We start from the raw sequence: 21914 nt of genomic DNA on the forward strand, positions 1-21914 counted from the left end.
AGAGAGAGAGAGAGAGAGAGGGGGGGAGAGAGAGAGGGGGGGAGCGAGAGAGAGACAGAGAGAGAGAGAGAGAGAGAGAGGGGGAGCGAGAGAGAGAGAGAGAGAGAGCGAGCGAGCAAGCAAGAGAAAAAGAGAGAAAGAGAGAGTGTGTATTTGAGAGAGAGAGAGAGGAAGGGAGGGAGAGAGAGGCGGATGGTGAAATCTGGACAGTGAAACCCTATGAGCTTTCCCAGCTGTATTATCCTGGCATCACTTCTGAAGAGGAGAGAGGGAGAGGATGTAGGGACGAGAGGTGTAGGAGGAGAAGGGAGAGGGAAACCTTGCCCAGTTCTCAGCCTCTTTCACTGAGCCTTTAACTCCAAAGCAGCAGGTACTCAGTCCAACAGCCCCCAGCAGAAACACAGCTCCCCACCATGATACACACCACCAACAGCTAAGGGCTCAACAGCTTTGCCCCCCCCCCCCCCCCCCCCCCCACACACACACACACACACACACCAGCTGGGTGGTAAGAGAGATAAACATAGAGAAAGAGGGGAAGGAAGAGAGGAATGAAGAGAGGCAGGCTACACACTAAAGACGAAAGTATAAACCCCAAACAGGGACATCTGCCTCCTGGGCTCCATCCCACTGCTGTATACTGTACTACAATACATCCAACAACAGCATGCACATCTCTGGTCATGATTGTTAGTACTGTATCTAACTACTGTAGATGTCCCACTGCACTTTATCAGATAACAGGCCCTAAAATGAGCGTTGCACTCACACCCACCATGCCTCATAATTAAATCACGTAGTCTAATCTAAGTGTTTTTTCTAATGGGGGCAATGATTCCCCATTTGGGACCTCTGGCTCGTTCATTTATTCCTTATAATTACAGAACTAATGGCTGATGGGAGTTCTTCTGCTGATTACTAATTAACAGTCCATGAGTAATGGACTTTGATTGACATCACGACCAGAACATGATCTAAAATGGCACCCTATTCCCTCCCTATATAGTGCACTACTTTGACCAGTGTTCTATGGGTCCTGGTCAAAAGCAGTGCACTATATAGGGAATAAGGGAATGGGCCCTGGCTAAAAGTAGTGCACTATATAGGGAATAGGGGGATGGGCCCTGGCTAAAAGTAGTGCACTATATAGGGAATAGGGGGATGGGCCCTGGCTAAAAGTAGTGCACTATAGGGAATAGGGGGGTGGGCCCTGGCTAAAAGTAGTGCACTATATAGGGAATAGGGGTCCATTTGGGATGCATTCCCAGCTTTGTGAAGTGGTCTGGTCCACCCAGATGTCTATTAAAATGAATCTGTCTGCATTATGGCACCTCTGTAAAACATCATATATAAGTCAGCATCAGTTAGCGTCTTTCTTTAGCCCTGATGCACTGACCTCTCTCTCTGTCCCGTCCAAGAAGTATACTGCTATACTGTCGTCGGGAGAAAACACTATCATCTTCAGGCTCTGTCCTCTCAACATTTAAATTATTTCCAACTGTCCTTTCTGGTCTGGGCTCGCAACCAGACGATTGCTATTGATGAATAATGACTGATTGACTGGCTGCCTGACTGGATGGCTGCCTGACAGAGCTCTGCTAGCTTTCAATGATAGTTCAATGACACTTTCATGACAGCCAAGAATAACCAAGTAAACATGTATTCCTCTCTGACCAGACTACTAAATTCAGTGTTGACTTCACTGAAGGTTTGATCAGTTAGTGGTTTCCTTTTTGGGTCTCAAGGTCTGCATCCCACATGGGCCCTGGTCGAAAGTAGTGTACTAAAAAGGGAATAGGATGCAATTTGGGAATCATCCAGGGTTAGGAAAAACCCAGGACCCTCATTTCTCATGAGTGTCTATGGATTCTGCAGTCTTAAGCCATGGAGATGTCTGAGTTAGCTGTAGAGATACCTTGAGGCATTGGTTACTAGAAAAACAGTGGTTTCATGAACGTGCTCTTTTTATTTTCCACTGTGTAGTGTTGACATAAACCTGCTGAGGTTGGGCTGGACTGGGTTGGCAGCAGGTATAGTTAGCATAGGATTGAGTCCCAAATGGCAACCTATTCCCTACATAGTGCACTACTTTTGACTAGGGCTAGTGAACTACGCCTGCATTTAGATAGGCAGCCCAATTCTGATATTTTTTTCACTAATTGTTCTGTTGACCAATCAGATCAGCTCTGAAAAATATCACATCTGAAAAGATCTGATTTGATTGATGAAAATACCAATTAGTGGAAAAAATATCTGAATTGGGCTGCCTGTGTAAATGCAGCCAATGAAAAGGGTGCCATATGGTACATAATTGGCAGAGGAACATCAGGAGCGGCAGACAGAGGGAGAGGGGGATGAAGGAACAAAGGAGGAGAGATAATATGTAAGACAGGGTGTAATGAAACTAGGAGGCAGAGTGCAAAGAAGGGCTTGGAGGGTAAGGTTTATCTTTCCTCTCTTCCTCTCTCCTCTCTCTCTTTCTCTTCTCTTCTCTCTCCTCTCATCCTCCTCCCTCTGTAACAGCCAGTGTGTGTTTCATCTGGCATCTCCCTCTGGGAGTGATTAAAGCAGCAAGCCATTTAAGGGGAAGAAGGGGAGGGAAAGGAGGGAAACATTTGGGGAAATTATGGACAGGGGAGGGAAAATGAAGGGGAACAGAGAGGGAAGAGGTATAGAGGAAATATGGATGGGATGCCTAGATAGTTAACTACTCCCTACGTCTACACGAGATACTGTACATCCACATACAAACAGAAACACTGCACAGTACAAACATGTACACATAGTCCTCCATTTGGCAAATCTGGCCATAGCTCTACAATCTTGATTTTTGCTTTCAAGCAAAAACTCAAACAGGAAGTACCAGTGACATGCTTAATTAGGAAGTGGTCCGATGAAGCGGTTGCTAAGATACAGGACTGTTTCACTAGCACAGACTGGAATATGTTCCGGGATTCATCCGATGGCACTGAGGAGTTTACCACATCAGTCACCGGCTATATGAACTTCTTGGTGACAAGGGGGCAGTATTGAGTAGCTTGGATGAATAAGGTGCCCAGAGTAAACTGCCTGCTACTCTGTCCCAGATGCTAATATATGCATATTATTAGTAGTATTGGATAGAAAATACTCTGAAGTTTCTAAAACTGTTTGAATGATGTCTGTGAGTATAACAGAACTAGCATCACCACCCTGGATGGTTCCGACCTAGAATATGTGGACATCTATAAGTACCTAGGTGTCTGGCTAGACTGTAAACTCTCCTTCCAGACTCATATCAAACATCTCCAATCTAAAATCAAATCTAGAGTCGGCTTTCTATTCCACAACAAAGTCTCCTTCACTCACGCCGCCAAACTTACCGTAGTAAAACTGACTATCCTACCGATCCTCGACTTCGGCGATGTCATCTACAAAATAGCTTCCAATACTCTACTCAGCAAACTGGATGCAGTTTATCACAGTGCCATCCATTTTGTTACTAAAGCACCTTATATCACCCACCACTGCAACCTGTATGCTCTAGTCGGCTGGCCCTCGCTACATATTCGTCGCCAGACCCACTGGCTCCAGGTCATCTAAAAGTCCATGCTAGGTAAAGCTCCGCCTTATCACAGTTCACTGGACACAATGGCAACACCCACCCGTAGCACATGCTCCAGCAGGTGTATCTCACTGATCATCCCTAAAGCCAACACCTCATTTGGCCGCTTTTCCTTCCAGTTCTCTGCTGCCTGTTACTGGAACGAATTGCAAAAATCGCTGAAGTTAGAGACTTTTATCTCCCTCACCAACTTCAAACATCTGCTATCTGAGCAGCTAACCGATCGCTGCAGCTGTACATAGTCCATCGGTAAATAGCCCACCCAATTTACCTACCTCATCCCCATACTGTTTTTATTTTTTTACTTTTCTGCTCTTTTGCACACCAGTATCTCTACCTGCACATGACCATCTGATCATTTATCACTCCAGTGTACATTGCACACAATGTATATAGACTCTCTTTTTATTTTTTCTACTGTGTTATTGACTTGTTTATTGTTTAAGCCATGTGTAACTCTGGGTTGTTGTCTGTTCACACTGCTATGCTTTATCTTGGCCATGTCACAGTTGTAAATGAGAACTTGTTCTCAACTAGCCTACCTGGTTAAATAAAGGTGAAATAAATACAATTTAAAAAACATGGCAGGTGAAAACCTGAGACAAATCCAACCAGGAAGTGGAAAATCTGAGGTTTGTAGTTTCATTTAAGTGATTGCCTATCCAGTATGCTGTGTTTATGGGGCCAGATTGCACTTCCCAAGGCTTCCAGCAGATGTCAACAGTCTTTAGAAAGTTGTTTGAGGCTTCTATTGTGGAAGGGTGTCGAATAAGAGCTGTTTCAACAAGTGGACTAGGCTGAGGCCAATCAGTTGTTTACTACGCGGTCACGCGGGTGCCGTTCCTTCTTTTTCCTCTGTAATGAATACGCTATTGTCTGGTTGGAATATTATTGAAGATTTATTATAAAAAGACCCTGAGGATTGATTGTTTGTAAACATCGTTTGACATGTTTCTACAAACTGTAATGGAACTCTTTTGACTTTTTGTCTGGATTTTGCACTCGCGCATTGTGGCTTTGGAATAGTGAACTAAACGCGCGAACAAAACGGAGGTATTTGGACATAAATATGGACGTAATCGAACAAAACAATAAAATGCAAATTATTTACTTAAAAATCATACAATGTGATTTTCTAGATTTTTGTTTTAGATTCCGTCTCTCTACCTATGATAAAAATGACAGATCTCTACATGCTTTGTATGTAGGAAAACCTGCAAAATAGGCAGTGTATCAAATACTTGTTCTCCCCACTGTACATATCCCAACCAGAGGCCATGGATTACAGGCAACAACCGCACTGCGCCAAAGGCTAGAGCTGCCGCTTTCAAAGAGCAGGACACTAATAACGCTTATAAGAAATCCCGCTACTCCCTCCGAAGAACCATCAAACAGACAAAGCGTCAATACAGGACTGAGATTGAATTCTACTGCTCTGGCTCTGAGGCTCGTCGGATGTGGCAGGGCTTGCAAATTATCACAGATTACAAAGGGAAACCCAGCCACAAGCTGCCCAGTGACACAAGCCTACCAAATAAGCTAAATGCCTTCTATGCTGGCTTAGTGGCAAGCAACACTGAACCATGTGTGAGAGCACCAGCTGTTCCGGACGACAAGGCCGCAGGGCCAGATGGATTACTAGGACGCGTACTCAGATCATGCGCTGACCAGCTGGCAAGTGTCTTCACTGACATTTTCAAACTCTCCCTGGCCCAGACTGTAATACCTACATGCTTCAAGCAGACCACCATAGTCCCTGTGCCCAAGAATGCCAAGGTAACCTGTCTAAATGACTATCACCCTGTAGCACTCACTAGGTAGCACTCATCTGTAGTCATGAAATGCTTTGAAAGGCTGGTCATGGATCAAATCAAGACCATCATCCCAGACACTCTTGACTCACTCCAATTCGCATACCGCCCCAACAGATCCACAGATGATGCAATCTCTATTCCACTCCACACTGCCCTTTCTCACTTGGACAAAATGAACACCTACGTGTTCAAAACCAAGCTAAGCTAAGGTCCCTGGGCCTGAACATCTCCCTCTATACTGCACTGGATCCTGGACTTCCTGACAGGCCATCCCCAGGTGGTGAAGGTTGGCAACAACACATCCGCCACACTGATCCCTAACACGGGAGCCCCTCAGGAGTGCGTGCCTGGTCCAATCCTGTACTCCCTGTTCACCCATGACTGCGTGGCTGCGCATGACTCCATCACCATCATTAAGTTTGCAGAAGACATAATGGTGGTAAGCCTGATCACCAACGACGATGAGACAGTCTATAGGGAGGAGATCAGAGACCTGGCAGTGTGGTGCCAGGACAATAACCTCTCCTTCAACATTAGTAAGACAAAGGAGCTGATCGTGGATTACAGGAAATGGAGAGCCGAGCACGCCCCCATTCACATCAATGGGGCTGTAGTGGAGCGGGTCGAGAGGTTGAAAAGATTTGGCATCGGCCCTCAGATCCTCGAAAAGTTATTCAGCTGCACCATCGAGAGCATGACAAATGCATGAACACTGAGAGTAGTGCTTACGGACCAGTCCATCACATGGTCCGAGATCCTTGCCATCCAGGACCTCTATACTAGGCGTTGTCAGAAGAGCACCCACATTTTTTTTTAAAGACTACAGCCATCCAAGCCACAGACTGTTCTCTCTGCAACCGCACGGCAAGCGGTACCAATGCACCAGATCTGGAACCAACAGGATCCTGAACAGCTTCAACTCCAAAGCCATAAGACTTCTTACAAAACTGCTAAATAGCTAATGAAATGGCTACCCGTACTACCTGCATTGACCCTTTTTTTGCAGTAACTCTCTTGCACTGACTCTATGCACACACACTGGACTCTACCCACACACACACACACACACACACAGTAAAACACACAGCAACACACAGACACAGTAAAACACACAGCAACACACACACACACACACACACACACACACACACACACACACACACACACACACACACACAGTAAAACACACAGCAACACACACACACACACACACACACACACACACATATCTTTGACTCTGTATTTTTGAAAAATAAGTATTTCACTGTTAGTCTACACCTGTTGTCTACGAAGCATGTGACAAATAAAATGTGATTTCATTTGATTTGAACACACAATTAACAAACATCACAGCAGTTGCTACTTTATACTGTATTAACAGCTTTAGGTTTGTGTACTGGAGTAGCATGAACAAGCTACTTCACATCACCATGTGGGAATGTGAGCACCTTGGAAGTAACTACATCCTAAATGGCCCCCTATTCCCTATATAGTGTACTACTCAAACATTATGAAGGCACTATGAAGGGAATAGGGTACCATTTGGGATGTATCCAGGTGTGTTTTAACAGTCATGTTGTGCCACTAACCCCCCGGTCAGTACTTGACTTAAGACCCAGCAGCCCCTGAAGGGAAAATCTCTCTAGACATATTTCATTTGTAGCTCTGACTTAAAATTTTATAAAACCATTTGCAATTTCCACCTCAAAGACAGGGTGCAGGGGGAGGCAGGGGCGATGAAGGGTAAGAGAATGGCGGGGCGTCCTGGGAACGACCTGCAGACTGGATACACAAGCCGCGTGTGTGTACTCATGTAAAGTGGACCTGCTCGCCAAAATGCACAGAATATCTCAAGGATCATTCTCAAGGAAGGTTTTACTATGACTAGAGAATTAAATATGACAAAAACTCAACTAGAGATATAGAGCTGGCTGTGGAATGGAGTTTAACCCAGAGGAGCTGGAGGGATAGAGGGTCCTCAGTGACTCAGGGCTGGTCTCACACACACATGGCTGGTCTCTGCTCTGAGTATTAACCTGTTTATTTACAATGGGTCAGGAGGGAGAAACAAGCCTGCCTCTATTTTCATACACATGCTGCTCCCTGGTTCAGCCCAGGGAAAGAAAACATCAAGGACATTACTAACTGGAGTGTTTGAGTTCAGAGCATTGCAGGGTAGTCATTTTGACTGACAAGACCAAACCCAGATGTGGACGTTAGGATTTGAAACCAGAGCGGGGGAGGGGTGTGCCTTGTTCTATACCTGGAGTTTGAAACCAGAGAGGGGGAGGGGTGTGCCTTGTTCTATACCTGGAGTTTGAAACCAGAGAGGGGGAGGGGTGTGCCTTGTTCTATACCTGGAGTTTGAAACCAGAGAGGGGGAGGGGTGTGCCTTGTTCTATACCTGGAGTTTGAAACCAGAGCGGGTGGTTGGGGTGCCTTGTTCTATACCTGGAGTTTGAAACCAGAGAGGGGGAGGGGTGTGCCTTGTTCTATACCTGGAGTTTGAAACCAGAGAGGGGGAGGGGTGTGCCTTGTTCTATACCTGGAGTTTGAAACCAGAGAGGGGGAGGGGTGTGCCTTGTTCTATACCTGGAGTTTGAAACCAGAGAGGGGGAGGGGTGTGCCTTGTTCTATACCTGGAGTTTGAAACCAGAGAGGGGGAGGGGTGCCTTGTTCTATACCTGGAGTTTGAAACCAGAGAGGGGGAGGGGTGTGCCTTGTTCTATACCTGGAGTTTGAAATCAGAGAGGGGGAGGGGTGTGCCTTGTTCTATACCTGGAGTTTGAAACCAGAGAGGGGGAGGGGTGTGCCTTGTTCTATACCTGGAGTTTGAAATCAGAGAGGGGGAGGGGTGTGCCTTGTTCTATACCTGGAGTTTGAAACCAGAGAGGGGGAGGGGTGTGCCTTGTTCTATACCTGGAGTTTGAAACCAGAGAGGGGGAGGGGTGTGCCTTGTTCTATACCTGGAGTTTGAAATCAGAGAGGGGGAGGGGTGTGCCTTGTTCTATACCTGGAGTTTGAAACCAGAGAGGGGGAGGGGTGTGCCTTGTTCTATACCTGGAGTTTGAAACCAGAGAGGGGGAGGGGTGTGCCTTGTTCTATACCTGGAGTTTGAAACCAGAGAGGGGGAGGGGTGTGCCTTGTTCTATACCTGGAGTTTGAAACCAGAGAGGGGGAGGGGTGTGCCTTGTTCTATACCTGGAGTTTGAAACCAGAGCGGGGGAGGGGTCTGCCTTGTTCTATACCTGGAGTTTGAAACCAGAGAGGGGGAGGGGTGTGCCTTGTTCTATACCTGGAGTTTGAAACCAGAGAGGGGGAGGGGTGTGCCTTGTTCTATACCTGGAGTTTGAAACCAGAGAGGGGGAGGGGTGTGCCTTGTTCTATACCTGGAGTTTGAAACCAGAGAGGGGGAGGGGTGTGCCTTGTTCTATACCTGGAGTTTGAAACCAGAGAGGGGGAGGGGTGTGCCTTGTTCTATACCTGGAGTTTGAAACCAGAGAGGGGGAGGGGTGTGCCTTGTTCTATACCTGGAGTTTGAAACCAGAGCGGGGGAGGGGTGTGCCTTGTTCTATACCTGGAGTTTGAAACCAGAGAGGGGGAGGGGTGTGCCTTGTTCTATACCTGGAGTTTGAAACCAGAGCGGGGGAGGGGGGTGCCTTGTTCTATACCTGGAGTTTGAAACCAGAGAGGGGGAGGGGTGTGCCTTGTTCTATACCTGGAGTTTGAAATCAGAGCGGGGGAGGGGTGTGCCTTGTTCTATACCTGGAGTTTGAAACCAGAGCGGGGGAGGGGTGTGCCTTGTTCTATACCTGGAGTTTGAAACCAGAGCGGGTGGTTGGGGTGCCTTGTTCTATACCTGGAGTTTGAAACCAGAGCGGGTGGTTGGGGTGCCTTGTTCTATACCTGGAGTTTGAAACCAGAGCGGGTGGTTGGGTGCCTTGTCGTATACCTAGGGCTTAATATTACCAACAGTTGTAAAGCAGTTGGCCATTACATGGCTTACAGAGCCTCACAGATTGTCATACTGCGGAGAAAACGCTGGGAAGGAAAGCTGGTGGTACAATCCTTCAATACAGCTTTTTAAAACAGTTAGGGTACTTACTCTTTTCATGGAAGTAAAGCTGAAGAAACTGTAGTGTAACTGTGTTAGTGTTACTGTATGCCAAGCTCCGTGGGCATCCCCACAACCCCCTTATTCCCCACCACTCATCTTAACCCTAACCCACCACCCACGGTAGGCAGGCAGCTGCAGCATGGCGCTAGCCCACATCATTACTGCTCCAGGGTATGGTTACCATTAGACCCCTCTGCCACTCAGGCTCCAGGCTCCACCGTCCAGCCACAAGGAGGTGGAGGAGGTGTGATGCTGGGCAGTCTGGGTAATTTAGACGCAGGGCAGCTGTTCTCTATGCTTGACTCCACAGCCCAGTTTGCCCCAGCCTCTCCCTCTCAGGCATGATATACTCCTTCCTGGTTCTGCTGGCTGGCTGGGTTGTAGAGGAGTAGTTAAGGAGGTGAAGGAGGTGTGATGCTGGGCAGTCTGGGTAATTTAGACGCAGGGCAGCTGTGTGTCTGTGTCTGTCAGCACCACTGGCTGCCTCTAACATGCTACAGAACGTGTCAGTTCAGACCAGAGCAAAGATCATAGCAGGATTAATAACTTTTTGTAAGCGGTAAGTAAAGTGACAGGTCACAGGGTAGATAGGGTCTCTGGTTCTCACGGATCCACAGAACCGTTTGATGAGGTGGAAGAGAACACACAAGGGAGGCCAGCTCCAATGACGCTGGAGTTCTTCCTCTCTCCTCCTCTACACTCCCCTTTCCTTCTCTCCATTCTCTTCCTCTCCTCTCAGCGTTCACCAGGTCTGGTGTATGGACAGGTAGAGCCCTATGATTTTGCAATCTTCCAAACTCCTGTGGGTGGTTACTGGCAGTGGGACAGCGGGAGAGGGTTGTGTAGTTCTGCAGTTGCCACCAAAGCAGTTTGAGTGTCACTCAGGACACATAACCTCTTATAATGTAACGTATACCACCACATGCCAGACATCAGATTTGGAGTGTCTTGTCTGCTCTGACAATTTGGCAGATCATGAAAGCAAATCTTTCCCATTCTGCAATACTGATCTTTCAGGAGCTTTACATTTGCATGTCAAAACAGTTGGTTGTATATTGTACATATAGAATTACAAACACATAGAGACAGCTCCAGGCATATAGATATACTGTAGACATAGACATACATAGACATATGCACTATTTTTTAGAAGAGTCCTCCAATTGGGCACACACTGGTTGAATCAACGTTGTTTCAAGTCATTTCAATCAAATTACATTGAACCAAAGTGGAATAGGCATTGAATTGACGTCTGTGCCCAGTGGCCAAAAGTATTGCACTATATAGAGGTCCATTGCAGATGTAGGGTAAAGCTCGGCTGAGGTCAGCAGTTTACAGTCAGGCTAACTGGTCTGGTCCTTAGAGCAGCAGATGTAGCCAGATCTGTGGTGTGGCACAGACCTCTCTCTCCCCCCCTCTCTCCTGGCTGTAGGGAGACATTGGGCGTGTTGAGTGATAAGCTGAAAGTAGCCGACTGTAAACGGAAGTAAAGTCGGGGGAGGTGCTGTACATATGCACCGACAGCAAGTCGGACAACTTCTGCTGTTTCTAGGAAACGCAACAAAGGCAGTCATGGCATTCGTCTTTGTTATTGCTGATGAAGTGGATGCAGAATACCACTTCTCCTACACAAAGCTGAACATGATCAACATGGTCCAAGGAATTCATTTCCTGATGATAAGGATATTAGATACCAACCCAAGCTCTTTCTAACAATCACAAGCTTGTATTTTTGTGAAGGTTTTCTCAAAATATAACCAGGCAGTGAATGCATAGACTACGATTTGAGAACATACAGGTGCTTTTGCAGCAAATGGGATATGCGTGGTTGTTACTTCATGCCCTTGTACTTTCCTAATTATTATTTGTGATTGTGCAACATGGAATTGTAACAAATATGATTAAGTGGAATCCACTAAGATTCTTACTGTATGGTAATTGATTGCATGTCAGCATCACTACAGCCTGCAGTGTATTTGTTACACTCTCAAACCTTTATTGCTTGTCAGTAAGCATTTAAAGAATAGAATTTGATTAAATCCCATGAAGAGCAAAACACTCACAGTACAGAAAAGGTTTAGACTATGTCTCTGACTTAGCAATAAATATGAGGACTGTTATTTTATCAAATCAATTCTCTGTAATTATTATTACGTGATTAAACAAATCATGTACATTTTATTAACTAGGAAGTCGGGGCACCACGGAAAACGTTCAGAGATAATTTTCCGAATATAACTTTAATATCTGATCAATTAGTCTTCTATTAATTAATTATTATTATTACCTTCGTCAGTCTCATCTGAACATCGTAAAATACTTGGTTATCTGCATGAACCCAGCCTCTACTATGAATCGTCCATACACAAATTGGCTCAATCATTAATTTACTAACTAATTAAACAATTACAGAATATACAATACATCATAACATTATACAGTAAATACCATCACTAGTGGACTACACAAAAATAGTTTGGTTATAACATGATAGATTCAGAGAGAAGAGAAGGGGGTTTTGGAAGGAAGACTAATGAACATGGCTCTCTATCGGACCTGGGAAGCTATTCTCATATGAATACATATGCCACTAACGATCGCTCATTCGGAAAAGCAATGCATTATATTTACGTGATGTGAGGCTCTTGTTTGCCCAGTCAATGTTGCCCTCATCCTTTGTAGAATCTCGTGTGAGAGGTTCACGTGATCTGAGAGGTTCATCTCACTCTGGAGATGCTTCCTCGTCGGTCAGTGTTCTCATCCTAGATTTACGCATATGTTCAGCTGCAGTCTGATATATGCTAGTTTAGTATGCACTTCTTCTTTGGGCGAACAATAGTTCAGAGTTCATACCATTTCACGTGTGGGGCAAGCTTTCACGTTTCCTGGCCTGTATAGTTGAAATTAACCCTTTTCAACGTGGAGGACATTGAGTTGACTTTTCGTCAAAGAGACCTTTTATTCAAGAGTGGAAAGGTTGTTGGTTCATCATTTCCAAACAATGTCTATTCACTTTGGCGTGGCTACTGACTTAGTTAAATTTTACCATGGAGGTAAAAAAAATAAAAAATAAAAATGTTTACCTTTATTTAACTAGGCAAGTCAGTTATCCACTCTTGGGTAGGGGGCAGTATTTTCACGTCCGGATGAAAAGCATGCCCAAAGTAAACTGCCTGTTACTCTGGCCCAGAAACTAGGATATGCATATAATTTGGTAGATTTGGATGGAAAACACTCTGAAGTTTCTCAAACTGTTAAAATCATGTCTGTGAGTGTAACAGAACTGATATGGCAGGCGAAACCCCGAGGACAAACCATCACAAAAACAAAATCCAGCCTACCACTGTTTTCAATGGCTGTCACTTTTATTATAAGATGAAATCCTCCCAGATTGCAGTTCCTCGGGCTTCCACTAGATGTCAACAGTCTGTAGAAAGAGTTTCATGCTGGTTTCTGGAAAAATGAGCCAGAAATTGTAGTTTTTCTAGGTGGCTCCCATTTTGGCTGTAGTGTTTCCAAGTGCGTGGAAGATAGCGCATTCTTTGGTATTTTTCTACAGTAAAGACAATAACAATTCTCCGTCTTAAATTTGATCGTTTATTTACGTATTAGGGTTCCTAAGGTTTGATTATAAACGTTGTTTGACTTTTTGGAAAAGTTTATTAGTAATGTTTGAGATTCATTGTGTATGCATTTTGATGGAGGGAAACTGGGTGGATTATTGACTGAAGCGCGCCAGCTAAACTAAGTTTTTATGGACATTATCGAACAAAAGACCATTTGTGATGTAACTGGGACCTTTTGGAGTGCCAACAGAAGAAGATCAGGCATTTATTAAGGCATTTATTATATCGCTATTTTTGACTTTCATGGCGTACCTGCCTGGTTGAAATATGTTTTTCATGCTTTTGTATGCGGGGCGCTGTCCTCAGATAATCGCATGGTGTGCTTTCGCGGTAAAGCCTTTTTTAAATCAGACACGCTTTATTTTAATGTATTACACTTGTGATTTTATGAAAGTTAAATACTTATAATTCTGTAGTTTGAATTTCGCGCTCTGCAATGGGACGCTACCGTCTCACCTGCCCATAAGAAGTTAAGAACAAATTCTTATTTTCAATGACGGCCTAGGAACAGTGGGTTAACTGCCTTGTTCAGGGGGAGAACTTGTGTATTCTCTAATTCTTTAACTTATAATTCTCTTATTTTACATTCACATTACATCATTTCGCAAATAGCTTCATCTTTACTCATTCATTTCATACAAGAATTAGATGCAAGCCTCATAACTGAGGAACCTGTATAAACAGAGTTAGGGTAATGTTGCTGTATTATCTTTCATGAGGTTACAAACATGAAACAAATGGATCGTGTCGTGGATTTTTATATCCATAATGCAACACACTTTGAAAGGCGGTGACCAACGTTGGTCAACGTCTTCACAAAAGTGATCCTCTCGAACATGCCCATTAGGTTCTGACTGCGTTCCCTCCCTCCCAGGCAGTAATTACATTATGAGGGAGCAGAGCTGTAAAGACAGGCTGATACTGTTTATGTTTGGAGGTGGGTTGTAATCATCACCACATCGTCATAGATGAACAGAATTTTTACAGTGTTTATAGAGACTCTAAACCACTCCAACACAGCCACTCTGTCTGGGTTTCTCTGTGTGTGTTATTGAAAGAGCAGGAGGAGGTACTTGAATGAATGGGAGACTGGTGATCAGTAATTATGTGTACTATGAGAAGTTATAAGTTCAGGAGAAGGAGTCTTCAGGTCACTAAACTATAACATTACCCACAGGTGTTTGTAAATTGTCCCCTGTTTCAGCCATATATTATCCTGATAAGGATTGCGGTGTACCAAGAGGATGACAGGGTTTTTAACAGCAACAGTGTGTGTACAGTATGTCATATTAAACAGATCCCTTAGCGTAGCATTTAGATGTCATCCATACTTTTAGGGGTATTTTCAGTGCTAATGTTTTTCCTCAGTTGAAGTCGGAAGTTTACATACACAGGTTTGAGTCATTAAAACCCATTTTTAAGCCACTCCACAAATTTCTTGTTAACAAACTATAGTTTTAAACTATAGTTTTGGCAAGTCGGTTAGGACATCTACTTTGTGCATGACACAAGTCATTTTTCCAACAATTGTTTACAGATAGATTATTTCACTTATAATTCACTGTATCACAATTCCAGTGGGTCAGAAGTTTACATACACTAAGTTGACTGTGCCTTTAAACAGCTTCGAAAATTCCAGAAAATTATGTCATGGCTTTAGAAGCTTCTGATAGGATAATTGACATCATTTGAGTCAATTGGGGGTGTACCTGTGGATGTATTTCAAACTACCTTCAAACTCAGTGCCTCTTTGCTTGACATCATGGGAAAATCTAAAGAAATCAGCCAAGACCTCAGAAAAAAATGTGTAGACCTCTACAAGTCTGGTTCATCCTTAGGAGCAATTTCCAAACGCCTGAAGGTACCACGTTCCTCTGTACAAGCAATAGTACAAAAGTATAAACACCATAAACACCACACGCAGCCGTCATACCGCTCAGGAAGGAGACCCATTCTGTCTCCAAGAGATGAACGTACTTTGATGTGAAAAGTGCAAATCAATCCCAAAACAACAGCAAAGGACCTTGTGAAGATGCTGGAGGAAACAGGTGCAAAAGTATCTATATAGAAAAAATAGAACTGTTTGGTTATAATGACCATTGTTATGTTTGGAGGAAAAAGGGGGATGCTTGCAAGCTGAAGAACACCATCCCAACCGTGAAGCACAGGGGTGGCAGCATCATGTTGTGTCGGTGCTTTGCTGCAGGAGGGACTTGTGCACTTCACAAAATAGATGGCATCATGAGGTAGGGAAATAATATGGATATATTGAAGCAACATTTCAAGACATCAGTAAGGAAGTTAAAGCTTGGTCGCAAATGGGTCTTCCAAATGGACAATGACCCCAAGCATACTTCCAAAGTTGTGGCAAAATGGCTTAAGGACAACAAAGTCAAGGTATTGGAGTGGCCATCACAAAGCCCTGACCTCAATCCTATAGAACATCCGTGGGCAGAACTGAAAAAGCTTGTGTGAGCAAGGAGCCCTACAAACCTGACTCAGTTACACCAGCTCTGTCAGGAGGAATGGGCCAAAATTCACCCAACTTATTGTGGGAAGCTTGTGGAAGGCTACCTGAAACATTTGACCCAAGTTAAACAATTTAAAGGCAACGCTACCAAATACTAATTGAGTGTATGTGAACTTCTGACCCACTGGGAATGTGATGAAAGAAATAAAAGCTGAAATAAATCGTTCTCTCTACTATTATTCTGACATTTCACATTCTTAAAAAAAGGTGGTGATCCTAACTGACCTAAAACAGGGAATTTTAACTTGGATTAAATGTCAGGAATTGTGAAAAACTGAGTTTAAATGTATTTGGGTAAGGTGTATGTAAACTTCCGACTTCAACTGTAGGTGTATTTAAGATGTCTGCCTACAGTATATGGGTATACTATTCTCAGCTGGTGCAGCACCACTGGTCCTGCCAGGCACTTGGCAGGCAGCGCCATCTTCCCACTTCCCTGTGTGTGTGTGTGTGTGTGTGTGTGTGTGTGTGTGTGTGTGTGTGTGTGTGTGTGTGTGTGTGTGTGTGTGTGTGTGTGTGTGTGTGTGTGTGTGTGTGTGTGTGTGTGTGTGTGTGTGTGTGTGTGCATGCGTGCCACTAAAGACCCTGAGCGGGCGCCTCGCCAATGCTGCGTAGGTCGGCTGGGCCATGGCATTGTGAAAAGAGGAACGGGGAGAAAACAGCAGCATTTTACCATCAAGTTACTTACAATAAAACCAAATGGCTGTTTTAGGGGAAACACAGGGACAGTGTGGGAAAGCTACTGACATAAGGTGCCAGGTATAGCACAGACACGCACACACCCACACACAAGACACACTTGCACACACACACGGTGAGAGGGGTTTGAGTAATTTATTCTCTGATTGAGAGTGATTAAAACGTAGATAAGTTAAGATGTGTTTAGCTATACTGGTTCCCAGGCTCCAGTACTACAGTAAACTACTGTACCTTTTCATTGTTGCATGGATGTGGAGCATGTAGTCCCAGAGGGGAGAAATGAAGGTAACACTATACAGACTATCAGTAACATTTCAAATAGCTATCTACTAACCCTAGCCCTAACCTTAACCCTTACCCATATTCTAAACCTAACCCTAACCGTAACTTTAGCAAGCAGTTGCTTATCAACAGATAGTTTGTTGATAGTATGGCCATCTGTATAGCGTCTGCAGATGGACAATCTGGACTATCCAAATAAAGTGTTACCGAAAGAGAGAACAGACTGGTATAGCCATGCATAGAAACCACAGCATTATGTCATTAGTGTTACTGAAAGAGAGAGCAGACTGGTATAGCCATGCATAGAAACCACAGCATTATGTCATTAGTGTTACTGAAAGAGAGAGCAGACTGGTATAGCCATGCATAGAAACCACAGCATTATGTCATTAGTGTTACTGAAAGAGAGAGCAGACTGGTATAGCCATGCATAGAAACCACAGCATTATGTCATTAGTGTTACTGAAAGAGAGAGCAGACTGGTATAGCCATGCAAAGAAACCACAGCATTATGTCATTAGTGTTACTAAGGAAATCTGCCACCTGATGATGTATTGATTTGTATATTAATCTCTTGAGAGTTGGTTCTGGGTTCTGAGATGATTTGTTTACATTTACAGTGAGTGAGGTTTGGTGGGGGCAATTAGTCTCATTATCTTAAATGTTAAATATGAACACAATAGCTAATTGTTCAGACATACCTTGGCTACTCACGGGGAGAATGATTTGGTTTTGTATTTTGGTCATGTCTTTGTTTGTTTTGTTACTTTCCACATTTATACTTTGAATGTGAAGTGTAATAATTAGGAAGCAACACATTTTTAAAAAACACTTGTGGAAGAAAACAGGAAAGGCAGTTGTGAATTCAACGACTGTAAAGAAAGGTTAGATTGTGATAAACACACAGCCTAGCAGTTTGAGTTGGAACACAAACGTATAATTCCAGGTTAAACCAGAATATTTTACTATCAGGATCTTTGGCCAGACCATACTATGAAAGAAGTGGTTTCCCATCATGGCTGCTTCTCCCTGTATTCTCCCTGCATGTGAAAACTAGCAGGTTTAGACATATAGCTTAGTTTAGCACCAAGCATCCCCATGAATCATGATAACACAACAATAGCCAGGCTCTGCTTTGACACTGTCTGCTCTAATGACTGTTTTCCTCCTGAAGGACAATTACAATGGAAGTCTTACTGTCACTAAACACTGACTGGGGTTCAAATCTCAGTCCAGGAAATCTCCATTGATGCGCCCGAAATGGCATCCTATAGTGAACTACTTTCCAACTGAGCTTTATGGGCCGTGGTCAAAAGTAGTGCACTAGGGGAATAGAGTGCCATTTCAGACATAGATCATGTGTTTTGGACGTCTCCTATGTGGGACACTTTCTCAGTTCCATTTCCTGGGCTTAGAGTGAGGAGAGGAGAGATGAAGAGCTGATGTTTCATTAGAGTCTGGAGCCTAGAGTGATGGTTAGGACAGAGGGAGGGAGGTAGATGTAGAAAAATTGTGGGAAGGACAAAGTACTGGGGGAGGGAGCCAGAACGAGAAAAAAAGAGCAAGAGAGAAAGGGAGAGGGATAGAGAAAGGAGAGAGACAGAGAGAGAGAGAGAGTCTCTGGCACATCATCCTACTGGAACCACTGGAACCCAACACATAAACAGGCCTTGTCACCTTCACATAAATACTGTTTGAGTCCCAAATGGCACCCTATTACCTATATAGTGCACTAATTTTGAACATAGCCCTATTGGCCCAGGTCAAAAGTAGTGCACTACATAGGGAATATGGTGCCATTTGGGATGCAATCTATGAGACTTATGGAGCTGACTGGGCAGGGCTCTGGGCTGGAGTGTGTACGCTTTGTGTAAGCCGTATGTATACAGCGTGTACAGAAATGTGCTGTAGCATGTGTATACAGTGTCTGTAAGAGAGTGTGTTGGAGTTTGTTGGAGTGTGTATACAGTATGTGTTGTAGTTTGTAAGCTGTGTGTATGCAGTGTGTGTAGGTGTGTGTGTAGTTAGGAGTGTGTATGCAGTGTGGGAGGTCATTAACACAAACACACACACACACACACTATCTCTGTCCAGACCCATGGTAGGTCATTCCTACTCTGGTTCAGACCAAGGCCGGACCCTGGTCGCTGTATTAAAACACATTCAGGTAACAGAGCCGGGTCCGAGCACTGAGCATCTGTTTAGAACTGTTTGGATCTGTTTCATTGGCTCGCATAATTGCAAGTAAACAGACATTTGCTTTCAAACACACACACAAAATAATACCTTTCCAAACACTCTGTGTCCTGCCAACAGTAAGCAACAGCTTGTTTTCCCATCCTCACAGAGAGGATCTGGCCACAGTTAGGAAGAGAAGAACACCAGGTATCATCATTTCACTTCTCATCTTGTTGTCATCTCTCCTACTGGGGTTCTCTGGAGTTTTTCCAGAGTTTTCAGAGTTCTCTCACTTCTGTCAGAGTACTCTCACTTCTCTCAGTGTTCTCTCACTTCTCGCAGTGTTTTCTCACTTATCAGTGTTCTCTCACTACTCTCAGTGTTCCCTCACTTATCAGTGTTCTCTCACTTCTCTCAGTGTTCTCTCACTTATCAGTGTTCTCTCACTTCTCTCAGTGTTCTCTCACCTCTCTGTGTTCTCTCACCTCTCTGTGTTCTCTCACTTCTCAGTGTTCTTGCAGTGTTATCTCACCTCTCTCTGTGTTCTATCACTTCTCAGGGTTCTTACAGTGTTCTCTCACTTCTCTCAGTGTTCTCTCACCTCTCTCTGTGTTCTCTCACTTCTCAGTGTTCTTACAGTGCTCTCTCACCTCTCTCTGTGTTCTATCACTTCTCAGGGTTCTTACAGTGTTCTCTCACTTCTCTCAGTGTTCTCACAGAGTTATCTCACTACTCTCAGTGTTCTTTCACTTCTCTCTGTGTTCTCTCACTTCTCTCAGTGTTCTCACAGAGTTCTCTCACTTCTCTCTGTGTTCTCTCACTTCTCTCAGTGTTCTCTCACTTCTCTCAGTATTCTCACATAGTTCTCTCACTTCTCTCTGTGTTCTCTCACTTCTCTCAGTGTTATCTCACTTCTCTCAGTATTCTCACAGAGTTCTCTCACTTCTCTCAGTGTTCTCTCACTTCTCTCAGTGTTCTCTCACTTCTCTCTGTGTACTCTCACTTCTCTCAGTGTTCTCACAGAGTTCTCTCACTTCTCTCAGTGTTCTCTCACTTCTCTCAGTGTTCTCTCACTTCTCTCAGTGTTCTCTTACTTCTCTCAGTGTTCTCTCACTTCTCTCTGTGTTCTCTCACTTCTAACGGTTCTCTTACCTCTCTCTGTTTTTTCTTACTTCTCTGTGTTTTCTTACTTCTCACAGAGTTCTCAGCTGGTGAAACCAACACTGTAAAAGTGTGAAAAAATTGCTGGTTGAAAGTACAATATACACAGGACCTTCTAATCATGAGGTTTGCATGAGCAGGAGTTCTGGCTTTCCATGGTGACATCAAAATGTGGTAATTTAGCTAATAGACCAATCAATAACAAAGAGAGTTCCAAACATCCCTTTTCAGTTTTCCTCTCCCCACTCCCAGACAGTTCTACCTAAATTATTGCTTGAGAAATCGTTTTTTTTTCTTCTTAAAAGCTATTTTTGCCCATTTTAATGGAAATCTATTACAGTAACCAGGTTTCCATCTGACCATTTTATGCGAGTAAAGTACGTTGGATAAAAAAATGTCATGACAGGCCTGATGGAAACAGAACTTTTTCGGTAAACTTTCCAAATGTCGACAAAACAAAATAAGCTAGACAAGGTGGGATCTTTTTGTTTCAGTAAAATTAATTTCGCAAGAAATGTCGGTGGATACAAATATTTATATAATAACCATCATATCGAAGTAAACTTGGAGTAACGCAATGACATGTTGCGTGGTCCTCCCACTACGACTCATCGGGAAAGCATGCAGTTAATTAGACTACAGATGAAATAAGTTATGATGAACTTCACAGGTTGGTGAAAGTAAATATCAAGGGTCTTATTCTGGTGACATGATCATCGATGCTTGTCTTCCGTTTCACAAATGTATACTCTCTCTTTTGTCCATAATATTCTCATCAAGTAGCTTTACGTGCGCTATAGCCAACAGAGGGCTTGGCTAGAATGCACTTGCCAATATCGTAGAGGGTACACTAACGCCCCAACAATGGTGAGAAAAATAGAGTTGAAACATTTAAGTCATATTTATTATTCTGTGCATGGGAATTTACCCGCAAAATGTATTTTTATGTGCACTACGTCATCACACACAGCCTTTTGTCTGCAACTGTCAATTTCACAGTCAATTTTCATCTGTGGTGGAAAAATGCACATGTTGTTTTTATGCCAATTGGTCAGATGGTCAGATAATTAGAATTAAGCAGGTCAGATGGTCAGATAATTAGAATTAGGCAGGTCAGATGGTCAGATAATTATAATTAGGCAGGTCAGATGGTCAGATAATTATAATTAGGCAGGTCAGATGCCATAAAAGAAAGACAGTTCTATGTCTACCACACCCATATTTTATTTTTGCAAAAAAAGTAGTTTTAGTAATTACTTACACCACTACATGGCAATAAATAGTCATTACAGAAAACACTACCAAGATTAGTGCAACTACCACAAAGCTACTGCAAAATGTAGGTAAATTACTAGTTGAACTATATGTAATTCACAACTCGACCAACACTGAGCTTAAGAGAGCATCAGAAGAATATCAGTATTTAATGTGAGTTTTCTTAAACAACTTGAAGTTAGGACTCTGAAGCAATATACTCCACTCCAAGACAATTTGCTTAGTTATCAGCAAAATATTTAGGTGGAAGAGTAATTATATTTTCACCTGTATACACGTCTACTGCCCCTCTTCAAGTGATTCATCTAAAACATTCCTGCCTGTCTGGTGTATGTCATGTCATGTCATGTCCTGCCTGCCTGCCTGCCTGCCTGCCTGCCTGCCTGCCTGCCTGCCTGCCTGCCTGCCTGCCTGCCTGCCTGCCTGCCTGCCTGCCTGCCTGCCTGCACTATAAAGTATAGAGAAGGTAGTCTGTAACTATTTCATGTTGTTTCTCCTTACAGCTCCACAGACTTTAGTAATTAAACAAAGTTACACTCACCAAACTACTAAAAGAAACATATATAATGTTGAATCAAAACATATCCAATCTATTTGAAGGACAGAAGGACTTACTAAGTTTGATTTA

The 21914-nt window shown here is 43.6% G+C and overlaps 1 protein-coding gene across 1 annotated transcript in view; it reads right to left on the reverse strand.

Annotated features, from left to right (window-relative positions):
• Positions 1-3683, reverse strand: part of LOC139382591 (protocadherin-16-like) — a 49405-nt gene extending 45722 nt beyond the window's left edge. Inside the window, exon 1 of the mRNA XM_071126710.1 lies at positions 3616-3683. Within this exon, the coding sequence (XP_070982811.1) occupies positions 3616-3683 (68 nt within the window). The remainder of the gene's footprint in view (positions 1-3615) is intronic.
• Positions 3684-21914: the final 18231 nt, after the last annotated feature.

The sequence above is a fragment of the Oncorhynchus clarkii genome, chromosome 24, assembly GCF_045791955.1.
Source record: "Oncorhynchus clarkii lewisi isolate Uvic-CL-2024 chromosome 24, UVic_Ocla_1.0, whole genome shotgun sequence".
Classification (NCBI taxonomy): domain Eukaryota; kingdom Metazoa; phylum Chordata; class Actinopteri; order Salmoniformes; family Salmonidae; genus Oncorhynchus; species Oncorhynchus clarkii.